Raw genomic sequence first — 21,999 nt, 5'->3', positions numbered from 1 at the left:
CTCCCGTAGTGGATGAAAAGGTGTAGATAATATTGTTGCAAGGTATTTTAGTTCGAGTAATTTTCTTCTATAGTGTAGAGGGAGTTCACCTGCTTCTACATAAGGCTATTGACAGGACTTGAACGAAAAGCTCCAATGGCATGTCGTAGTCCTGCATTATGAATGGTGTCGCAAATCTTAAGGGTTCTCTGCGAGGCTGAAGCATACGCTTGGCAACCATAGTCAACCTTTGAGCGCACAAGGCTCCTGTATAGTCTTAATAAGCTGACACGGTCAGCACCCCAAAAGAAAGATCCTACCATTTTGATGAGGTTTAGTGACTGATTACATTTCATTTTTAAGGCATTTAAATGTGCTAACCAGTTCAGTGTTCTATCAAGGGTCAGACCGAGTTATTTTGTTGCATCTCGATAGATAATAGGGGTTCCATTTATTACTAGATTTGGTAGTATCGTAGGCTTTCTTTTAGCAAAAAGGACAGCCACTGTTTTATCCGGGGAGACCTTGAAACCATTCAGATTATGGCTTAGGTTTAGAAATGAGTAACGGTCCTCGATCCTCAGACATCACAGCTGGGCCGAGGCGAAACTTAATTTTAACCCTGGACTTTCCGTCAGTCAATTGTACACTGATCATTTTTTTTTTTTTTTTTTAATCAAAGAAATTTAATTAAAGTTGATTTTTTTAGTTTATTTTAATTTTAATGAAAATATTTGGGATATGTTTCAAAATATACAGAAAAAATATTAATTAGTAACCGTAGAATTATAATGTCAGGACTTTTTTTAAACTGTCGAAAACATTATCAGGTTTTAAAAAGTAAGTCTGATTTAATTGATATTTTAAGCAGTTTATTTAATTTTCTTAAGCAAAGGAAGATCTTAATAAATACTAGAGACGACAAATATTTATCATAATGGTCAGTTGTTTTTGTTTAAAATAAAGGAAGGTTTTACAAAAAGTAGACCCAACTTATAGTCCTTTTCATTTTAACAGTTGAATCATCTAGGCCGTCAATTCATAGCCGGTTTGTTTAGTAGTTTTATTGTTGTTTTATTATCTCTTTGAATAAATAAAAGCGTTTCTAAAGTGAAAAATCAACCGGGTAAAAAATAGTTTGTTGTTTTTACATTCGGCGGTAGGGGTAATTTTCGAACCGATCGTCGACTTTCATTCATGAGGCAACCCATCTCGCAATGATATTGGTGCCGATTGTAAAAATACCGCGAAAAAGCTCGAAGAAAAAAAGGCGCACGAAGTGAGTAGATTAATTTATAAATAATAATACACTAAATCCATTAGGTAACAAGTTATAAATTGTAAGACGCACTCATTATTCACCGATCACCCTGTAATTTTCCAGCCGACATTTTGCCTAGAAAATAGCCTTAAAAAACGGACTCATTTCAGTTTTCAAAATTTAAATATATCAGGTATGGTAAAACCAGCTAAAAATGATAAAATTTCCACCTCGAAATCGTCTTCAATTAATACAATATTTATTTATGTATATTTCTTAAAGTAAATGTAAATGTTTAGAAATTTACAAGTAAAAATGAACAGTTAATGTCACTTAATTTTCAGGAGGGATTATTTCTTATTTCTCCTAATTCCTATAAATTGAATATAGATTTTTATTTAAAACGAAACAATATAAAAATAAAATAAATACTGGCTATATGGGTCTATTGTGGAACTCCTACAGTTAGGACTATACCGTAGTGGCAGCCAACTTACGCCTCAGCATAATTACCTACCCGAGTGATAGCAATGTTATGTTAATTTACACCTCAGCATAATTGCCTACCTAAGGTGGTAACAATGCTACATATTTGATAGGCAATTATGCCGAGATTGATAACACTGCTTTTAACGTTTGACAAATTTACTTAGTGCAGCAATTGGCGCAGATGTAAATAAATATATTAATAAAATAATTAGACAAAAGTGAAGGCTCAGAACAAATTATCGTTTTCAATTCAATTTCTTTTCCAATCCCAGTCCTGTTATTAATCTACTTTATTAGTACATTTTAAATTTGTTATATTATTTTTATCAAATAATTTTGATGACTTTATGTCTTATGTACTTTGTCATTATGTGTGTATGGAATTATGACCCAATAAATATATAATCTATTTTATTTTAGAACAAAGGAAAATTATCACCTTTAGGCGATGTGACGTTGCCTCGGGCTCTCCCTTCCAACTGAACAAATGCTTTTCGACTCCCCTCCCCTTTTCGATGCGCAGAAGCAGAACAGCTTTCGTTTACACTGCGAAAGTAGGCTCGCGCTCGACCGTGTTAGTTCTCGACAGTGCTCTGACGTTAGACGTGCGTTGCCGACATCTTATTACAGTCGTATTAACTTTCTAAATACGATAAACCGAATTTTGAAAATAAACGGTTTCATCTTTAAAACCGGGTGCTTTTATTTTCAATTCGATACGCCTTTGCTGTTTCAAGAATAGTAAGTGCAGATTTTTTCGACGTTCTCTTGTTTATTTGTTAAACTATCAACTCGTGTTTAGAAATAATAAAGATAAAGTCCGAAAAAAGGGTCCTTTTTTTTGTTTTCTAACGGCCTAGAATAACACTTCTCTTTTAGTTTGGATTCAACTTGACACGACTTTTTGCCCCGAGTTTATTTAGAAATCGCCCATTTACACGTAACGTTTGTTAAACAGGATGAAATATTCTACAATGACTCAGCCGGAGGAACATCAACAGGAGACAGTTACAGTTTCTCCTATGGAAAGGCTTATGGCTCATGTGCTGTCGCACAAAATCGAAATGACGATTTTGTTCACGAGGCTTCTCACCATCATGTTCACCATCCTCTACTTCATTCCTATTTTCGGGTGAGTGGGAAAATTATAATAATATTTTAACTATAAACTTTATAAAAAGATTATGACGAATTGAAAGAGAATGAAAAAAGGAGGAAAAAAACGAGACCATTGGCTCTTACCTGTTATGTAAATCGGTAAAATATAGCAAAGTCATTTTCAGGTTTATACTTTTGATACATGCTGAAGGATTCCTCATGCGAACCGATCATGAAAATAGTTTTGATCTTTTAATTAAAAATTCATACTCAATTTATAGGCTTTTATCATTGAAAAAAAAAAAAAAACTTTTTTACATGAAACCTGGTGTCATTTTTTAGATGAACTGCCTGAATTTCTCTCTAACAAAAAAGTTATTTAAAAAAATACTGATTTAATATTTTTCGGCCTAGTTGAAAATGTCTATCTGTTTTTGAAAAAAAAGTAATAATATGGATTATACAAAATAATACGTTTCTTTTTTTAATAATGATATTTATTTCCTGATTGTACAATGGCATCCTGGCACTGGGTTTGCTCTGAAAACTCAAAAACGTACACACGGCAGCATATAGATTGGATATACCAGCATATAGATACCTGAGATCATGGATATAGACTGGAGGTCATTGGTGGAAATATTAAACTGGGCACACAGAGTACCCAGATGGAAATGTAAACTGGGCTTATGCACAGATGGTCGCTATTTGAAGTTCATTAGGAAGAAACGATATTCGAGTTTTTGAGGAAAAAAAAAGGTTTTGTTCCATTTACATATCAGTCAGGCAGGTAGTAAGTGATCTGACCATGGTTCAACTACGTGTTCAGTTTAGTGTGACTTATTGTACTATTTTAGAAACGAAACCAAACATCGTTGTGTAGAACGACCAAATTCACAAAAGATTTTTATTTCAACTATATAAAATGTGGAGTACATCATAGATGTGGCAGCTTGCTCAGCAGTACTGACTCAAACCACAAATGCCTATGAGGCATTTCACAGTCACTTAAAAGACAACTTTTACACACCTCATCCATCAATTCATATTTTTCTCGAGGTTATGATAAAATATCAGAGTGAAATGTATGTTAAAATCAACAGTCTTCACGTACCCCAACTGGTTTGCGACAAGCGAGCCATTAGAAAAAAGAAAAAAAAAGAAATGGTTGAACACTTAATGAAGTTGTACAATAACAATGCAATCAATCACTACAGAAAGTGTCCCACTACTATTCTAGCTCAGTTGGTATTTGACTTATGAACGATACTTATATATTTTCCTTATGTTTACAAACCTTTTTACGGTGAAATACAGTACTGTGCCCAATTTACCTATTCGACTTTCAACCTTTGGCACCCAGTTTGCATTTATTTAAGACACCTTTTTCTCAGTCGGGGATACCTGACTCAAATTGATCCCGCCTCCTCCACAACTATGTGCCCAATTTATGCCCGCCCGTACACACCATCCCATCCTCAAAACCTACCTGGCCAACAGAAAGAGTATAGGTCGTATCCTTTCACTCTCATTTCTAAAAAGCGGAAATGTTTTGATCGAACATGGCACCTGGGTTTGCTGTCAAAAAAAGACATCTTTTCATTATAATATATCTGGCTGATACGTAGAGTATGGGTTGGATTACCACACTCCACTTTGTACAAGGCGTACAGGCTTTTATTGAGTTTGGTAGTTAGGTTTCCTCTGGTCATCCTTCTATCTATACATCTCTTCATTATATCTGGCTGTTTGAGTATGTATATGAGTCGGATTCTCTTCTTGATACATGGTCGTTCCTCAGGGTTGCAACCTTTCTGTGATGAGAAGCAGCTTGGGATCTCCCTTGATGCCGAACAGAACCTAGACTGGGAATTGGGTTTTCCTCTGGAAACTCAAGGGCATCCTACTACCATCGACACATCTCCTCATTGTAATATATATGGCTGTTAGAGTGTGGGTCGGATCCTCACACTCTACTTTGTACAAGGCAGACAGGCTTTCGTTTAAGTCTGGTTGTTAGGTTTCCTCTGAAAACACTAGGGTATCCTATCATCTACACACCTCTTAATTATAATATATCTGGCCATTAGGTGGAGTATGAGTCAGATTCTCTCGCTCTTCTTAGTACATGGCCTTTCCTCTAGGTAAAAAACACCTATGGGATCTTCCTCATTGTAGAACGGAATTTAGTCCGGTAATAATATTCTAATTGGTATTGGTAATCTGGTCTGGAAACTCAAGGGCATCCTACTATCTACACATCCCTTCATTATAATATATCTGGCTGTTACTTAGAGTATGAGTCGGATTCTCTTGCTCTTCTTGATATACGGGCATTCCTCAGGGTAGCAACCTTTCTCTGATAAGAAGCAGCTTGAGATGTTACTCGATCTAGGATCTAGTCTGGCACCTGGGTATGCCCTGAAGACTCAAGGGTATCCTAACATCTACATACATCCTTATCCTCAAGACCCACCTGGTCGATAGTTGAGTATGAGTCAGATCCTCTCATTCTTCTTTGTTTAGGCAGAAATGCTTTCGATCAAACCTGGCATGCTCTGGTAAACCACTGGGCGTCCTACGCGAAACGCACTTTCCCTTTGTACAGGGTTGATAAGAGTATCTTAGGATAGTGTACATAGAGCTGCTGCACTCTATGTACTGCTGATATCTATTCCCAACCTGACTACCTCTAACTCTGCAAAGTCCCAAGACATAACCTTCGCCCTCTGTCAAATCACTCTACCTCCAATCTATATAAACTCATCCCCCTTTCCACTAAAACGTCATCCACTATCTATGGCTGTAACTAGACAAATGACTCACCTGGAATCCCCATATAAGACTTAAACTTTAGTTCATTGCAAAAACGTCAATTTGGGACACAGAAGAAAAAATTCTACTATACATCCTGTTGACTGTTGATCAAACTTCACCACAAATGGTTACTGAATTGGTGGAATTTTCAAAAGTAAAAACCCTCTATTGTGTCCTTGTCCAAGTTGTTATCAACACCAACCTTTCATCTGGACTTCTTGATAGCAAATAAATTTTAAAGTTGCATTAGTGTGAGGTGTAGGTATATATACAATATATATATATTTTTTTTTCGTTTATTCATTTAAATAATGTTAGCTGTTCAGAGAAATTCAGCCGGGCCTACTAAAAAGGACACCCTGTGTAATACTGTTTATGTGTGCATTGGTTATTGTATTTTTGTTATATTGAAAGATATTTTTATTTATTTATTTTATTTTAATTTTTTTTACCTGTTAAAGAGGCCTTTTGAGAACTTAACTCCATCAGTTGTCCTCTTTTGGGAGTTGTCTTGTAAGGAGATATTTTTATCATAAGATAATACATAACTGTCTGTATAATTTATATTCGCACAGGGAAGAAGTTAAAAAACAGGCCAAAAAAGCAACAACCTCAGGTTCAATTTTTATAGAGGAGGTTTTTTTTCTTCTCCTTTATTATGTGACAATGAATCGTACTAAAATAATTTTAAAAAAAAAGTAAATTAAGGGTTTAACTAGTTTCATGCATGAACCAGCATAGGGGCATTTATTGGGTCTGTCTTCACTCAAGGGTTTGTTGAACTACTCAAACTAGTTTTGCTCTCGCTTGATTTTGGGAACGGCCTTGTATTCTGCAACCATCTTTTGTAAAAATATTTTATTAGCATATATCAATAATTTTCTTGGTTGAGTATGACTTATCATGGATATCCCTTTCTACAAATAGTTTTTCCTCACTTGAAGAGACGGTGATTTTCGTTGCAAAATTTACTTGTTTGTGGCAGGTTTTTGTAACACCTCTACTTCAATTTGTTCTTGAGAGAACGTTAAATTTATTTATGAGTAAATTATTATTCGTTCTAGTTACTCAACTTTTTTTGTAAGAGAATTAAAAATTCCCTTTGGCAAAAATTGTCAACCAGCCTAATTTGATTTCTCTTTATTTAAGAGAATGTAAAATTTTCCTTGTTAAAACTGTTAAACCACATTGTTTCTAAATTTGTTGTGTGAATGTGAAATTTTTCTTCACAAAAATGTGTGCCAGCCCAGCTGTTTTCACTTTTTTTATGGGGGGGGGGCATTGTTACATTTTCCTTGTCAACATTGCAAGCATTCTGAAATGGTTTTCTCTTTTTCATAAAGAATGGTTCTCAATTTCCTTGAGAAAATTTTTTTGGCACCTTTTCTTAATATTTTCTCGTGAGAATGTAAAATTTACTATTACAAATTACCTTCCATTCCACTTCATTGACAAAATATAGGCTGCACTTTTGACTCTTATGACATAAATATGCTACCTTGTATTTTTTCAAAACTCATTCAAGCTGGCTGAAATTTCATTTGATACCCTCATGGTCAGCCATCATGCTAGGAGGAACGCTTTGGCTCCTCTGAACATCAGCCACATTGGACTTGTTAAGAGAAAACAAAAATTCCTTGGCAAAATACAACTACTTTTATTTCTCTCTCTTAAGTGAATGTAAATTACATGATTTTAGGTCATTTTGTCACAATTTATTTAAAACACATAAGATGTAATTATCTCAAACATGCTTTTTTAAGAGTTTACTGTTCTGCGTAGATGCCCTTGCTCTGATGGTTGGTCATCTCCGTTCATTCTGATCTTCATATCCTTGATGACTTTGTCTCTGTGTTTTAGGCTATTTATAATCGTCAGTGGTGTTTTTTACTCTTCTTCTAGAAGCAGAACCTACGGTTCATGACTGCTTTAAGCTTAAGTCAGTTGTATGAGATAAAAAATACAAAAATGTGAAACTTTTTCATCCATATTTAAAGAACACTTAACAAATTTGTTATATTTTTTTAGGCTTTATGTTGTAGAAATATTTTTCTCCATATGTTACCATAAAAATTAATTGTTTGTCATTATTTTTCAGAAATCTTTACAGCTCATACAACAAAGCGTTAATCGCAAATGCTGCAACAAGTGCTTTACGGTTACACCAGAGACATCCACGTATAACCTATTCTGTCGATTTCTTTAAAGCGGTTCTACGAGAGGATAGTTGTCATTATTTCGCTTATTCTATGATCTTCTTGTATGTGGCACCTTTTACATGTATCCTTTTTTTTAAAATAAGAGATAAGCATAAAATTTGATGTATGGCTATTGTGAAATCTGGTGTTAAATAAAAAATATTTTTCATTTATTATCATCACATGATCAAGTGTCTTGTTTTATAATTTGATTGGGCAGTTATTTCTTGCCTGGAAACTTATCCTTTCTAACGATAGCGATAAATGCTAAAATTAACTATGATAAAATTGCTTTGTCTGTTTAATTTTATGTAATGAGGTGTTATTACTTGTTCTAGTTAATTTCACTATATTGTTCTTAATGAAAATTTAGTGGCATTGTTACCGGTATTTTTGTTTGCACTAATCCAGTGTGCAAGCTACTCACTGATCTTGCTGGATGTAAGTATATTACATTATTAGTTTTGCCATGTTGATTTTTTTTTTTATTAAGGTAAAGAAAAAATTATTTCCAATTTTCCTTTTTCACCAATAAATGTTCAGTCGTGGAAGTGCAGCTGCAGTTATTAGTAATAAGAGCTGCCCAATTCCCTGTCAATATCGTTCTTAAGGTTTTGGTTGAAAATCATCTATTCTGATTTTGTGCCTATTTAATTTTTCAATTTTTGCCAACTAAAATCTTCATCATAACTTTTCCTTCCTCTTCTGGGCAATCAGACAACTCATTATGTATAACTTTGCTATAAAAAAGTTCTTGATTGTTTTTTGATCGCTTTTTCTGAATTACCTTTGTATTGATTTTGAAGGACATCTTGTCAAGAAATTAGCTTGTGTATCTCAATACATTGTTTCCACTTTACCTATTTTGTGTGAATGGCTTTATACAGACCTAATGAGTTCGTCATTTGATGAGTTTGCTTTGATCGGCCTCTAAAACATGTCAATAGAGTCACGGTGCAGATGGTCATAATAAATTTCGCTTGTAGTGCAACTTGAATTTTACCTTCTAATTTTGTGAACCAAATGCTTGTCTTTTGGTCTTTATAAATTATTCCTCTCATTACCATATTTTAGACAGAAGGAAGAAAGTGGTATGCAAATTCAATAAATATGCAGAAAAAATTGAAAATTTCAATATTTTTACTCACAACTTCTTTCAAAACTTCAAAAAATTCATTTCTAATTGTCTATATTTATTCAGATATTGTGAGATGCGGTCTGGTGTGATGTAGGTTTCAGAAAAATATTTTCTTTATCATGCCAACATTTCGATCTTTTATTGAGATCATCTTCAGGGCTCAAAGTGTTTGTCTTCTGTGCAATTGTGCTATCCTTGCGTGTCGTGTTGAGAATGCCCACACACGACACGCAAGGATGGCACATTTACACAGAAGACAAACACTTTGAGCTCTGAAGATGATCTCAATAAAAGATCGAAACGTTGGCATGATAAAGAAAGTGTTTTTCTGAAACCTACATCACACCCGACCGCATCTCACGATATCTGATTAACTATCAATTAACGGTCACTAATCTCTACACATTTCTCTATATTACAGATATTGGGACAGAACTCTTGGTGTGGAATGAGACTGTTAATCTCATTTGTAGAGCTTCAGTCATCAAACATTTTGAACTTGATCGCCTGCGTGGAAATCATTTTATTGCCGTTCTGCATCATTTTGATTCTTTTGTAAGTATTATTTAATGCAGTTTGCATAATAAGGGAGGGAAGTCGGTTAAGTTTGACTTTTTGATAATACAAAATGGAAAGAAAGACAAGATAAAAGAAACAGATGATCACACTCTGCCTGCCTCGCTGGATTGGTCTGTCATGCCCATTCTGGCATTTCACCATATCCAGTGTGTGAATAATAATAATACAGGTGAAAAAAAAAAAAAATTAATTTATGTGGTGAATTGAATGTCTGGTTCATGCTACTACTGCTTTACCTGCCACTCATATGAAACATATCATGGTATTATCTTGATATAATTGTTATCAGCCTTTAATATCATTTTATATAAAAAAGTTAGGGATAAGGCCAATTTGAAAGAAAAGAAAACACTCATTTCCTTTGTCAAGCCTTAAAGGAGTATATTAGTACATCACTTCATCAGGATTTGGAAACTATTAAGAAGTTTAAAAAGTACAAACATCTTACAATGTAAAAATATGTCCACTCTCTATCGGAATTGTAAGCTGGCTCAATATTAACTCGGTCAATAGACAGTTTTTACAATTTTACAAAGCTAGTCGTTTAAAAAATTATTTGGTGAACATTAACCACGTTCTGAGGTAACTATGGCCCTGATTGTCATCAAGCCTTGGCAGTGAGGATATAAAGTGTATATTAATAAAAATAAATAAATTATACAAACATAATGTTTTACATTGTTTAAAAAATACAAATCACTCATCTAAATCTAAAGATTTGCCTAAATCTTTGCAAATCTGACTAATAAATTAAAATTATAAATTAACAAAAGAAACAGTAATACAAGTAACACTATAATTATGTGAAAATACAAATGCTAAAATTATTCTAAATACTGAAACTAAATACAGTTATTATGCATGCATAAATAAGTTATATTTGTGAAGTTTCCGAAAGCAATAATTAGTTTGATTTGATTGAGCTTGTTTTGATTTTTTTTGTATCCAGCAAAGAAGATTCTTCAGTCTAAAATAGACTGAAACAAAAATTACTGTTACAATTCAATTGGAAAGTAAGCTTCAAAAATGATAAAAATATACTTTACTCTCTCTGCTTTCCATTTTGGTGGGTTTTCACTTCCCAGGACCTGGTCGTAGTTCTGCACAACATTTTCGATGTAAGATTTAAACAAGTAATAATTCAGTTACAAACGATGGTTACAAAAACGTAAATAAAGAAACAAAACTTATGTTTTTACAAAAATTCAAGACTGTTGAAAGATTAAAAACCTTTTTTTTTTTTTTACTTTTTCGGTGTTATAACAAACGCTCGGAGGTTTGAAGTGCCTGAGTGTTTCATTCTAACCAAGGGCGCCTCAAAATTAATCTAACCCTCCATATTCCCGACCTCTCGCCTACAACCTTCCACTTTTAGGCATTTTGATACTTCTTGGAGGATAAAATTTTTAGAGCACATGTGAAACTGAAAATGTGTTCCAAGACTTTATTGTAGGTCAAAATAAAGATTTTTATGTTAGCAGATTAAAAGCTCTTATTTACATGTTGGCAAAGATGGATAGATTGTGATGATATTTCAAATAAATTTTCTTTATTTTATATATAAAAGTAAAAATAGTTTTGGCTACTTTTTCAAAACCTGTATTATTTTTGCACCAGTCCAATAAAAGCAGAGAATCAGTAAATGGATCGAGATGCTTAAATGGCTGCAGTTTAAAACAAAATACATGTACCATAAAAAGAAAAAAGAATTAAAACACAGAGGGTCGGTGATCTAAATCTATCTAGTCCAATCTTAGAAATAATCTCATAATTACGATTAATTTATTTCAATTAATTATTCTTTTTATCTAAGGTCTTGGTTGAGGTAAAAAAGTGTCCAAGTGGATCGAAGTCACAATAGCTCAAGTGATTAGTGCAGTGGCGTATTTAGCCGAAGGTCATGGGTTCGAACCCCGCTCATGACTCTAACTTTTTCATCTCAACCAAGACATTACATAAATAGAATAATTAATTGAAATAATTAATATGGTCAGTTATAACCGCTAAATATGTATGGGTTATTAATTTATTTGTAAAGATTTTTTTACTATTTTTAGTTTTGAGCATTATTTAATATGTATAATGTAAAAAAAGCCTGGGATAAGGTATTTTTTTGTTTTATTTGAAAAGTAATTAAATTGTTTCTTTTTTGTATGTTGTAGGGGAAGAGCAGGATTACTGACGTCTATTGTTTACTATAGATTCTTGTTAATGAGATGCAAGTCACAAAGAAACGCGACAACAAGGAATCTGTTCACTTATTTCCTTGTTTCCCTGGCCAATGTCGCCAACAGGCCTGCAACATCTGATTTCGTGAGAATGATCATAAATTTCTTCATCAGATTCCTTTCAAGGCTGTTTCCCATTGCCGTGCAATAAGACGGCTAAAATTCGATATATTTTATATCGTGTTTGAACGGTGTATACAATTACGACTGTTCCAACATTGTTAAATTGAGTGTTAAGAAACTGAAATATTTCACCCTTCATAAAGTTTACCATTTTTCCAAATTCCATGTGTTTTTTTTCTTCTAATAAAGTTATGAAAAGTTATTTACTGGAATTGATATCTTGATGAAATTTTAACTGCGCGTTAAAATCAGATATGAAGTCTATTAAAATCTCATAATAATGACATTTATGGACAAAAATACAGTTCTCAAGCTTGTTTTTTTTTAAAAACATTGTATGTATATTGGGTTTTTTCTTCTAAATTCTTTTCAGTTTTTAAACTACTTCTTCAATTATATAAAAAGTTAGATCAAATTAGTTAAATTCTATGACCAAATTTATTGCAAGAGGAAACAACGAATATTGCAGTTCTTAATAATCACTTTTGCACATTATTATCACCACGATTTGTGTTCGTGTTTATAAGACAGTACACATATTGCACATTATTTTTAAAATTTAAATCCATAATTTTAGAGAAAAAAATCTAAAAAAAAGCACATCAAGACAATCAATTACCAGTTAAAAACAATAGATAACTTTTGTTTAAAAATAAATTATAATTCAACTTTGTTGTTTAAAATGTAGTTTGATATTTCAGTTATTAACTGGCATTTTTTTTTTGTTTGTTCAAATATTCGTTGATATTAGTTACAAAATAAAATTAAAAAAAAAATTGTCATAAAGATGGCAATTTCATTCCTTAAGTGTTGTTTTATTAGGGGTTGAAGCACAGCTTTTCTATGGCATGTTTACTTATTGCAGTATTAAAAACACAGCAATAGTGATTGATAATAAACCATATGCATTTTTGTGCTCCTTGTAAAAGATATATTGTGTATTGTTACAAGTAATGTTGAAAGGTGGTTTTTTTAGGTTGATTTTCATGAGATTTCGGTCAGTATTATAGATAAAAAAAATAGTTTTTTGGGGATTATTTGTGTTATAACTTTTGAACGCATTTTTACCTTACCATTACTTTGAAAATTGTTACAGGTACAAAAAAGACATTTTAAAATTCATTTTAACTGAAATTGTCTATTTGTAGATAAGAAAAAAATTATAGTTAATAATTAAACAGCCTTTTAAGGCCACCGATAATATTTTACTATTTCAAACTCCAGTGATAATTATTACAATTGTGATATATGTCAGGAACAACACCGTGTTTATTTGTGTGTTTCCGGTAAAATTAAAAAACCTGTAGGACAACCATTAAATTTTTTAAAAATTATTTTCTAGCTTTAACTAAATTGAATATTGACATTACTAGTTTTGTACAGACAGGCAAGATATTTTCTGTTGTGTCATGAATGTTTGTTCTTTTTTTATATATTACAAAATAATAAAATAGATTGTTTTAATATAAAACTATTAAATTTTTTAATTTCTGTATTTTAGATTTAAATTACTTTAGTTCATTTCAATGGTATTTTTCCAATTGTCCACCTTGTAGCATTTACGCTGCCCACAATGAGATCGAGAAAGTATGGGTTATAAAGTGTTGTAGAAAAAAACTCAGCAAAAGTCTTACCTAACTAATAGAGATTATTGGTCACAATTGGTATATCCACAATTGTGAGTATACGATGCATTATGTAAGAAATTTAAATGCATTTTTTAATAATTCATTCAGAAACAATTCAAAAACTCCTATCCCTCAATTTTTCTTCTTAATTATCTTTCTCTCGAAGGTTGGAGATGCAAGCTTGTTGGTCACAGCCCTGAAAATGTATACAGCTGTATTTCCCTGGGCTTGCCCATTCTGTGAAGCACTTCTTCATTTTTTACCCTCTTGATCCACGGTATGCCTTGAGCTTCTCGTTTCTTGTATCAAACGTCCGTCTTTCACATATAACAGGACCGAGAGTACGTAGCATCTTATCCTCGTCATTGTCTACTCTAAACCAAGTGTAGAATGAATAAAAAGGTGTTTTATTTGAAAGAAAGCAGATCTAGCCATTTCGGGCCTTTATCTTCTTTTTAGGGCTGCACTGCTCATTAACCCGGGCACCAAGGTATCATCACTTGTTCTACATTCACAATTATCTCCTTAGTCTTGGAGACATTCAAGATTATGCCGTTGGTTTCACTGTGCACAATTGAGTTCAACGTTCATTGCAGGTCATTGTCAACACTACTGTGTCGTTCGCATACTGCATGTTATTCAGTCCCATTGATCCAGATACCCTTTGTGTGGAAATCGGAGGTTTTTTTTTTTAAATATAGCTTTCGAGTGTAGGGTAAAAATCAAGAGTGATAAAATGCAGCCTTGTTTCATTCCCTTCTCAATTATCATGGTCTCTGAGGTAGCTTGCGCGACAGAACTTCAGCATTCTGACTCTGATATTAGCTGAAGCTCCTCGCTTTCTGGTGGTTCTTAAATTTCAATTAGTTTGTGATGCTTCAAATTTCATCTTCGCAATAAAACATTTAAGGAGAAAAGAGCCTTATGTGTACATACACCGTTATGAAATACAAACTGTAAGTCAAACAGCAAGAAGAAAAATGTCATGTACTCTCATACTGTAGTACACTCATCGTAGTGCGATGAACTGGGTTTCATCAGTGAGGAATTTCATCCAGTCAGCAGGTAGTTGCATCCATTGCTACTCAAGACAAATCAATCTAGTCTGAGATTTAAAAAAAAAAATCATGATTCCAAAACAGCTATAATTTTCCTTATCACCATTTCCAACATAGTTCTTAGACTTACTGCCCAGTCCCCAGTCCAGTGGAAATTGTCAATTACAAAACCCGTCCCCAAACCACAAAAATCTCACTACGGCAGGGGCATGAACTATGAGCACATCGTCCCAAGAGTGCAACAATAATACAAATAACACGTACTGTCAACCAGGCAGCTAAAAAAACTCAAAATTAGTCTGGAACAGCCTGAATGCCCTAAAAATTAATATCTATTCACAAATAGCCTAATGGGTCTCACGTCTTGAGGTAAATTTGAGGCAGCAGACCTAGCTAAAAAGGAACCTCAGCATCTTACTAAGTTATACCCAGTCAGTTTGCTGCCATTAATTGATAAAATCCTTTGAAAAAAAAAAAAACTTCTGAGACACCTACATCTCTTTTTTGAAAGCCCCAATGTTAATTTTAGGTTCTGGAAAAATCACTATGCCATCCGTCAGTGTCACAGAGTGGTAGACATCATCTAATCCTCCCTTGAACAAAACGAATGCTGCTCACCCCGAGTCCTAGACAACAAGCTTTTAATATAACACGCGGGCTTGTTGAGGAAACTCAAGAGCATCTTTATCTTAAAATCTTACGAGTACAAATCATCCTTCTCCCCCATTATGGCAGAAGCAGATGTTCCGCAAGGCAATATCCTTGGTCCCTTCCTACTCCTCATACATGCAAACAATACCACTACCTTTTCAGCAAACTCAGACCCATTATTGGCTGTCAGAAAGCTCCATCATATCTACCGTTGAGTATAATCAAGAAATAGAGGATTAAACTCAACGAAACGAAATCTCAGCAAATAACTTTCACCCTCTGCCGTATCACCCACCAAACAACTCTTGTTTCCATTACTAGCAACTAATGTCAGCTATTTGGAACTTTACACCAACAAAAGAGTTACTCGGAACCCCACACTTGACTCAAAAGTGTATAACTAAACAGACAATATAAATATTGAATTTTAGGTTCTGGAGAAACACTATGCCATTCATCAGTGTCACAGAGTGGTAGACATCATCTCATCCTCCCTTGAACAAAACGAATGCTGCTCACCCCGAGTCCTAGACAACAAGCTTTTAATATAACACGCGGGCTTGTTGAGGAAACAGACAATATAAATATTGAACGGAATTGAACTGTGGGGATCAACCAGGATTCCAACTCATAATGAATTCAGTCAATCCTTCAAACCATTGACCAAACTTTTTACTTTGTATCCAACAAACTGCCTGACACCCCGTTCACCTTTCTAGAAAGTATGCCCCTTAGGTTTTCAGTTTTTGTTAAGATCAGGCAAAAGTGCTGGCCGTTTCAATTTTTCAATACTCAATACTTGCTCAATCTTAGCATTGTATATTGGGGCATTGAAAAATTGAAATTCCTTTGCTCGAATTAAATGTAAATTTTTTTTCTCAAGTGAATCTTTACACTTGGGAGTACATTTTCCTAGAAAAGAAGTGTAAATTGCCTTTCCATTTAAAGCCTACATATGCCAAAATCATTGAGGAACGACGACCTATATTGTGGCGAGATTTTTTTTTTTTTTTTTTTTTTTATAGTAAATCATGGAAATAATACGAAAACCATTGAAGTTGACCTTTTTCTCGTCTGAAACTTTTTCTGGCCTTTCCAAGATATGTTCTGCAGCAAAATATAATCTGGCAAGTTGGTCCTGTGGTTTTTTTCCCTTCGAGGGAAACAATGCTTTCAGTTGCACATTGGCGATTTCTCTTGATGTCAATGGGAAATTTGATAACAGCATTTGTCTTTTTTACTTTTGTGATACACGGTGGTCCTGTTGTCCTTCCTTTACCATAATTACCTCCTGTTCTTGTAAACTTAGCTACCGATGAGAAATTATGATGTAGCCAATTGGCAATATGGCTGCAACTCATACCCTAGGCCCAATAAACTGTAGAAACCTTTGACACATTGGCACATGATAATATTTTAATAACAGAACAAACATAATCAAAAATAAATATATTCAAGTGTCCATAATTCTGTCCTGGATTGTATTTACTGTCTTAACTTTTATCTTGTCAAATCGAGCATAGTTTCACCAGTTAGCTTATTTTATTCTTAAAATCTTATTAGAGGCCGATATTTACCTCCTTTCATATATCCAATGACATTTTAACATCTGTAATTATAATGTACATATTTGGAGTAATAAAAATAAAGAATCAAATTGTAATATTTGCTCATAATTTATATTTTTGAAATGGTAGAAATTGTTATTTTTTCTACATCTTCAAATGTACAAAAAAATTGTAATTCAGTATTTTTTTGCAAAAAAATTTTAGAACACAATGAGTACTTTTTTTAATTGTTTTTAATTCAACCATTATAAAGCGATGATTGGTTGATTGAAGTGCTATATATTCTAACTCTTAACTGTTATAAATGTTCAACTTAATTTTTTTTACAAAGAATTATAACTTTTTTGTATATATTTGTGTTATATAAAAAGTTGTTCATTATCCTGAAGATTAAATGCCTAGATGTCAAATTTAAAAAAAAAAATGTTTTATAAATATTTATAATGGTTAAATTATTGTTTTGATTTTAATAAACCACCTAAGTCCTAACATTGACGATCTGACCCTCTGACACTAAAAATGTAATAAAAAAACATTATTAATAGAAAGTGGTATAGTTGGTAGATTGGCAGAGATGTTCAGGCTTTGGCTTTTCCTCCCCCAAGAGGAATCTCAGCCTACATTAGCCCTCGTACCAACAAAGGACATGTTTTTCTACCTGGCAACTGTACAGGACTTATTTCTTCCGCTCATAGTCTATATGCCTCCAGAGTGTGCAGTCCTATCATCATTCTAGGACCTGTCTTAGATTTAGCAGTTCTGCCATTAGTTTCTGCGATGATCCTTTAATAAATTGTACCTCTGCCCTGGATACATTCCCATTGAATGGAAGACTTATTTTTAACCAATTGGCATATTGCCCATTGCTTATATGAATTCTAGTCCTTGTTTTATTTTCATAAATATACCCGACCCATACTCAGTTTTGGATATATCTGTATAATAGATATGGCCAGCATTTGAGATCCCTTTCTTCATCTGCAATACTAGCATTAATTTGAAATTGTTTGTCAAATCTGAATTTAGGAGTGGCATCAACAGACAACCAGAACCCTCTCTGCCTGAAGTTCCCTCCGAAGCTATAACTGCTCCTTGTTATTGGAGCCTGTCCCTGAATTAACATATGTAGTGAGGCTCTATTTGCTTCCTATTGGAGATTTTTATAACAGACCAAACCAGCGAAGATCAACCTGATGCTACCAAACTATGCTGTATTGTTTGAAATTTTGCATACAGCACTAATTAATTAGTATTGCTCTTGAAAAAGACGAGGAAAATAAAAAGATAATGATTTATAACATCGTTCAGGTAACTCGAGGTATTGGATTTTATTATTTTAATATATATTTTAATTAAAAATCATGGAATGTCATTCCATCTGGCCATATGAATGACATAACGGTTAGGTCAAGCCCTTTTTACAGGACCAGTCCATTCTGACTGAAAATTGACTAATAGAGTGGTGTACTCTAAAACAGTTAATTTTCAGTTTTAGTGCAACTATTGGACTAAAGCTTTTAGTCTCCAAAACCAACTTCTTCAAGTAAGTATTAGTATTTCTACTTTAGCAAAACTCTTTTAGTACCTCTACACAGCTTCATCCAGAGTAGCTAGATTAGTTGCATGTAGGCCTAGGAGCCAATTTCATCATTAAAACAAAGAGGGGAACTTCAAGAGGATGAGCTTGCTTACAGGCATGATTAATTCCTAGGCTCTTTACAAAGAAGTACCAAATTATAGTAACAGAAAGAGCATCAAAGGAGAAAGGACTGCTGGTCAAAGCTGACTCTAATACATAGACATTAGTCCAAAGCTTGTATGTAAAGGAGAAATTTGTTACCACATTAGATAGGCAACTATGCTAAGGTGTAAGCTGGCAACAATGCTACTACCTTAGACAGGCAACTATGCTGAGGCGCAAGTGGGGGTGTAACATTATATCACTGTGTGATGTTTAGTGACTGTTAATTAATGATTATTTGGGGGTTGTGAGATGCGGTCTGGTGTGACGTAGGTTTAGAAAAACATTTTCTTTATCGTGCCAACGTTTCGATATTTATTGAGAACATCTTCAGGGCCTGGGATTTATAAACATTGTTTAAATTATACAAATACATGTAGGAAAAAAATGAATTTATACAATGGTAGAACCTTAAAACACCATTTCATAAATTCATTTTTTCGAAACGGCACGATAAAGAAACTATTTTTCTAAACCTACGTCCCACCAGACTGCATCTCACGATCTCCAAATAATTATTATTACCACCTTAGGTAGGCAACTAACCTGAGGTGTAAACCTCTAATTCACGCCAGTTTTTCTCAAACATCTCATTCATGCTAATTATTTTTAAACATGTCGTTTATGTCAATTCTTCTCAAACAAGTCTTATGCCAATTCTTATCAAGCATCTCATTCATGTAAAGTCTTCTCAAACATCTCAATTATATCAATTCTCAAACCGTCGATTATGTCATTCTTTTAAACATTTCATTTGTCAATTTTTCTCCAATATCTCATTAATGTTGATTCTTCTCAAACTTGTTGATTCTGGCAATTCTTTTCAAACATTTCATTTTTGTCAATTTTTTTCAATTATCTTATTCATGTAATGTTTTCTCAAACATCTTGATTATGTCAATTCTTCTTAAAAATTTCATTTGTGTCAATTCTTCTCAAACATTTCATTTATGTCAATTCTCAAACATTTCATGTAAATTCTTTCTAAACGATGGTGCTAACAGGCCATGTGAAAAATAAGGCCTGCATGCACATATTTGGGATATTGGACATTCCAAGCTGAGTTTGCTCAGCTGAGCTAACTTGGGACCACATAATATGGCAATGCAGCGTTTTGAAGCCCAACGATCAGCTTTTATGAGAAATGTTCTACTGAAGGGAGGAATCTGTCCAGCAGCAGTAAAGGAGCTATTGAAGGAATTTGGAGAGGAATTCTGTTTGTTCATCAATTAACTAGATTTAACTAGACTGTCATAAATGCAATCAGTGTGATGAGCACCCACTATCTACTTATTCATTTATTTTTCTGTAATAAGTAATTGAATTCAACTTAGTAATAGTAATAACTAAGTAATTCATTAACTATTTTGTAATTAAATTCAAATATGAGACCATCTGAACAATAAAATTGATCAAAATGAAATATTAGTTAAAATATATTAATAATTATGTAATAGAAATTAATTAATATATTATCTATAATCAATAAAGGGATCAGAAGGGAAAAAAAGAGGATATTCATCTCAAACATTTCAATTATGTCAATTCTTCTCAAACATTTCATTTGTATCAATTCTTCTCAAACATCTTATTCGTGCCAATTCTTCCCAAACTACTCATTTGTGTAAAGACTTCTCAAACATTCCATTTGTGTCAATTATTTTCAAACAAATAATTCATTTCAATTCTTCTCAAATATGTTGATTATGGCAATTCTTTTCTAATATTTCATTCATGTCAATTTATCGCAAATATATAATTCATGTCAATTCTTCTCAAACAACTCATTTGTCTGAATCTGGAATTAGGAGAAAATCAGAAACCATTATTTAAATAAAAAATTTAATTTGAATATGATAAGTGTGATAATGAAAGCAAGAGGTCAGTTGCTGTCTCTTAATTACTCGGTCCACAGAAATGAGGAAGCGTACCGTTCAACAAATTTGTGTAATTTAGGTGTGTATGAGGATGGCTTCCATTTTTTGGCGGTGTGCCCTATATTGAAAGAATTCAGATTTAGGTGGTTTGGCAAATTGTTTTTAGAAAAAATTGAAGTAATTTCATTTTTGAATGGGCAGAACTGGCACAGTCTCTACAATTATGTTTTGTACTCCCTAAAATACATAGCGTTCCTAATCGAAAATTTCAATTATTAATAAAATATTGTGTAAATTATGACTATTTGTATTAGTATTGTTAGTATTATTAATGTTATTCTGTTTTTTCTTTTGGCAACTCGACAGACAGCCTGTGGGCTATTGTCTAGGATGTTTTATGTACTGAATATTTTTTGTAAAATATTTTTATTGTAAATAAACATCATTATCTATCTATCTATCATTTATGTCAATTGTTTTCAAACAAATAATCCATGTCTATTCTTCTCAAACATGTTGATTATGGCAATTCCATTCAAACATTTCATTTATGTCAATTTATCTCAAATATCTCATTCAAGTCAATTCTTCTCAAACAACTCATTTGTGTTGTCTTCTCAAACATTCCATTCATCTAAATTTTTCTCCATCTTGATCATGTATATTCTTCTCAAACATTTCATTTGTGTCAATTATTTTCAAACAAATAATCCATGTCAATTCTTCTCAAACATGTTGATTATGGCAATTCTATTAAAACATTTCATTTACATCAATTTTTTTCAAATATCTCATTCGTGTCAATGCTTCTCAAACATCTCATTCGTGTAAGTCTTCCCAAACATCCAATTCCTGTACATTCTTCTCAAACATAGCCATTATGTTAATTCTTCTCAAACATCTTATTTGTATCAATTCTCCTCAAACCTGTTGATTATGGCAATTCTTTTCCAACATTTCATTTATGTCAATTTTTCTCAAACATGCCTTTCATGTAAATTCTTCTCAAATATTTCATTTATGTCAATTATTTTCAAACAAATAATTCATGTCAATTCTAATCATACATGTTGATTATGGCAATTCTTTTCAAAGATTTGATTTATGTCAATGCTTCTCAAACATTTCAGTCGTGTAAATTCTTCTCAAACATCTCGGTTATGTCAATTCTTTTCAAACATTTCATTTATATCAATTTTTCTCAAATATCTCGTTCATGTCAATTCTTCTCAAAATTGTTTATTATGTCAGTTCTCTTCAAACAGGTCATTTATGTCAATTCTTCTCAAACATTTCATTTATGTCAATTTTTCTCAAACAACCCATTCATGTAAATTCTTCTCAAACGTTTCATTTATGTCAATTATTTTCAAACAAATAATTAATGTCAATTCTTCTCATACATGTTGATTATGGCAATTCTTTTCAAACATTTCATTTATGTCAATTCTTTTCAAACATTTCATTTATGTCAATTTTTCTCAAACATTTCATTCATGTCAATTCTTTTCTGCATTTTTCGTGCCTTCTCATGAGATCTGGAAGTACAATTCAAAAGCTTGTCTA

General features: G+C 32.9%; 1 protein-coding gene across 1 annotated transcript; it reads left to right on the top strand.

The window, feature by feature from the left end:
* Positions 1-2,266: 2,266 nt before the first annotated feature.
* Positions 2,267-16,269, top strand: LOC106667195 (Krueppel homolog 2). The gene is made up of 6 exons (XM_014394982.2): positions 2,267-2,470; positions 2,688-2,861; positions 7,743-7,924; positions 8,216-8,283; positions 9,402-9,535; positions 11,722-16,269. Exons 2-6 carry the CDS (start codon positions 2,689-2,691, stop codon positions 11,936-11,938), a joined length of 774 nt encoding a protein of 257 aa, XP_014250468.1. The 5' UTR covers positions 2,267-2,470; position 2,688; the 3' UTR covers positions 11,939-16,269.
* Positions 16,270-21,999: the final 5,730 nt, after the last annotated feature.

Source organism: Cimex lectularius, unplaced genomic scaffold (genome assembly GCF_000648675.2).
Source record: "Cimex lectularius strain Harlan isolate CLEC.00 unplaced genomic scaffold, Clec_2.1 scaffold207, whole genome shotgun sequence".
NCBI lineage: Eukaryota > Metazoa > Arthropoda > Insecta > Hemiptera > Cimicidae > Cimex > Cimex lectularius.
This window is presented reverse-complemented; position numbering and strand designations above follow the sequence as displayed.

Bases quoted from the DNA above. Each gene is read 5' to 3' on its own strand.
- LOC106667195 (XM_014394982.2), top strand. From the start codon at position 2,689: ATGAAATATTCTACAATGACTCAGCCGGAGGAACATCAACAGGAGACA. The intron at 8,284-9,401 runs GTAAGTATATTA...TCTATATTACAG, and splicing joins ACTCACTGATCTTGCTGGAT to ATATTGGGACAGAACTCTTG. The intron at 9,536-11,721 runs GTAAGTATTATT...TGTATGTTGTAG, and splicing joins TGCATCATTTTGATTCTTTT to GGGAAGAGCAGGATTACTGA.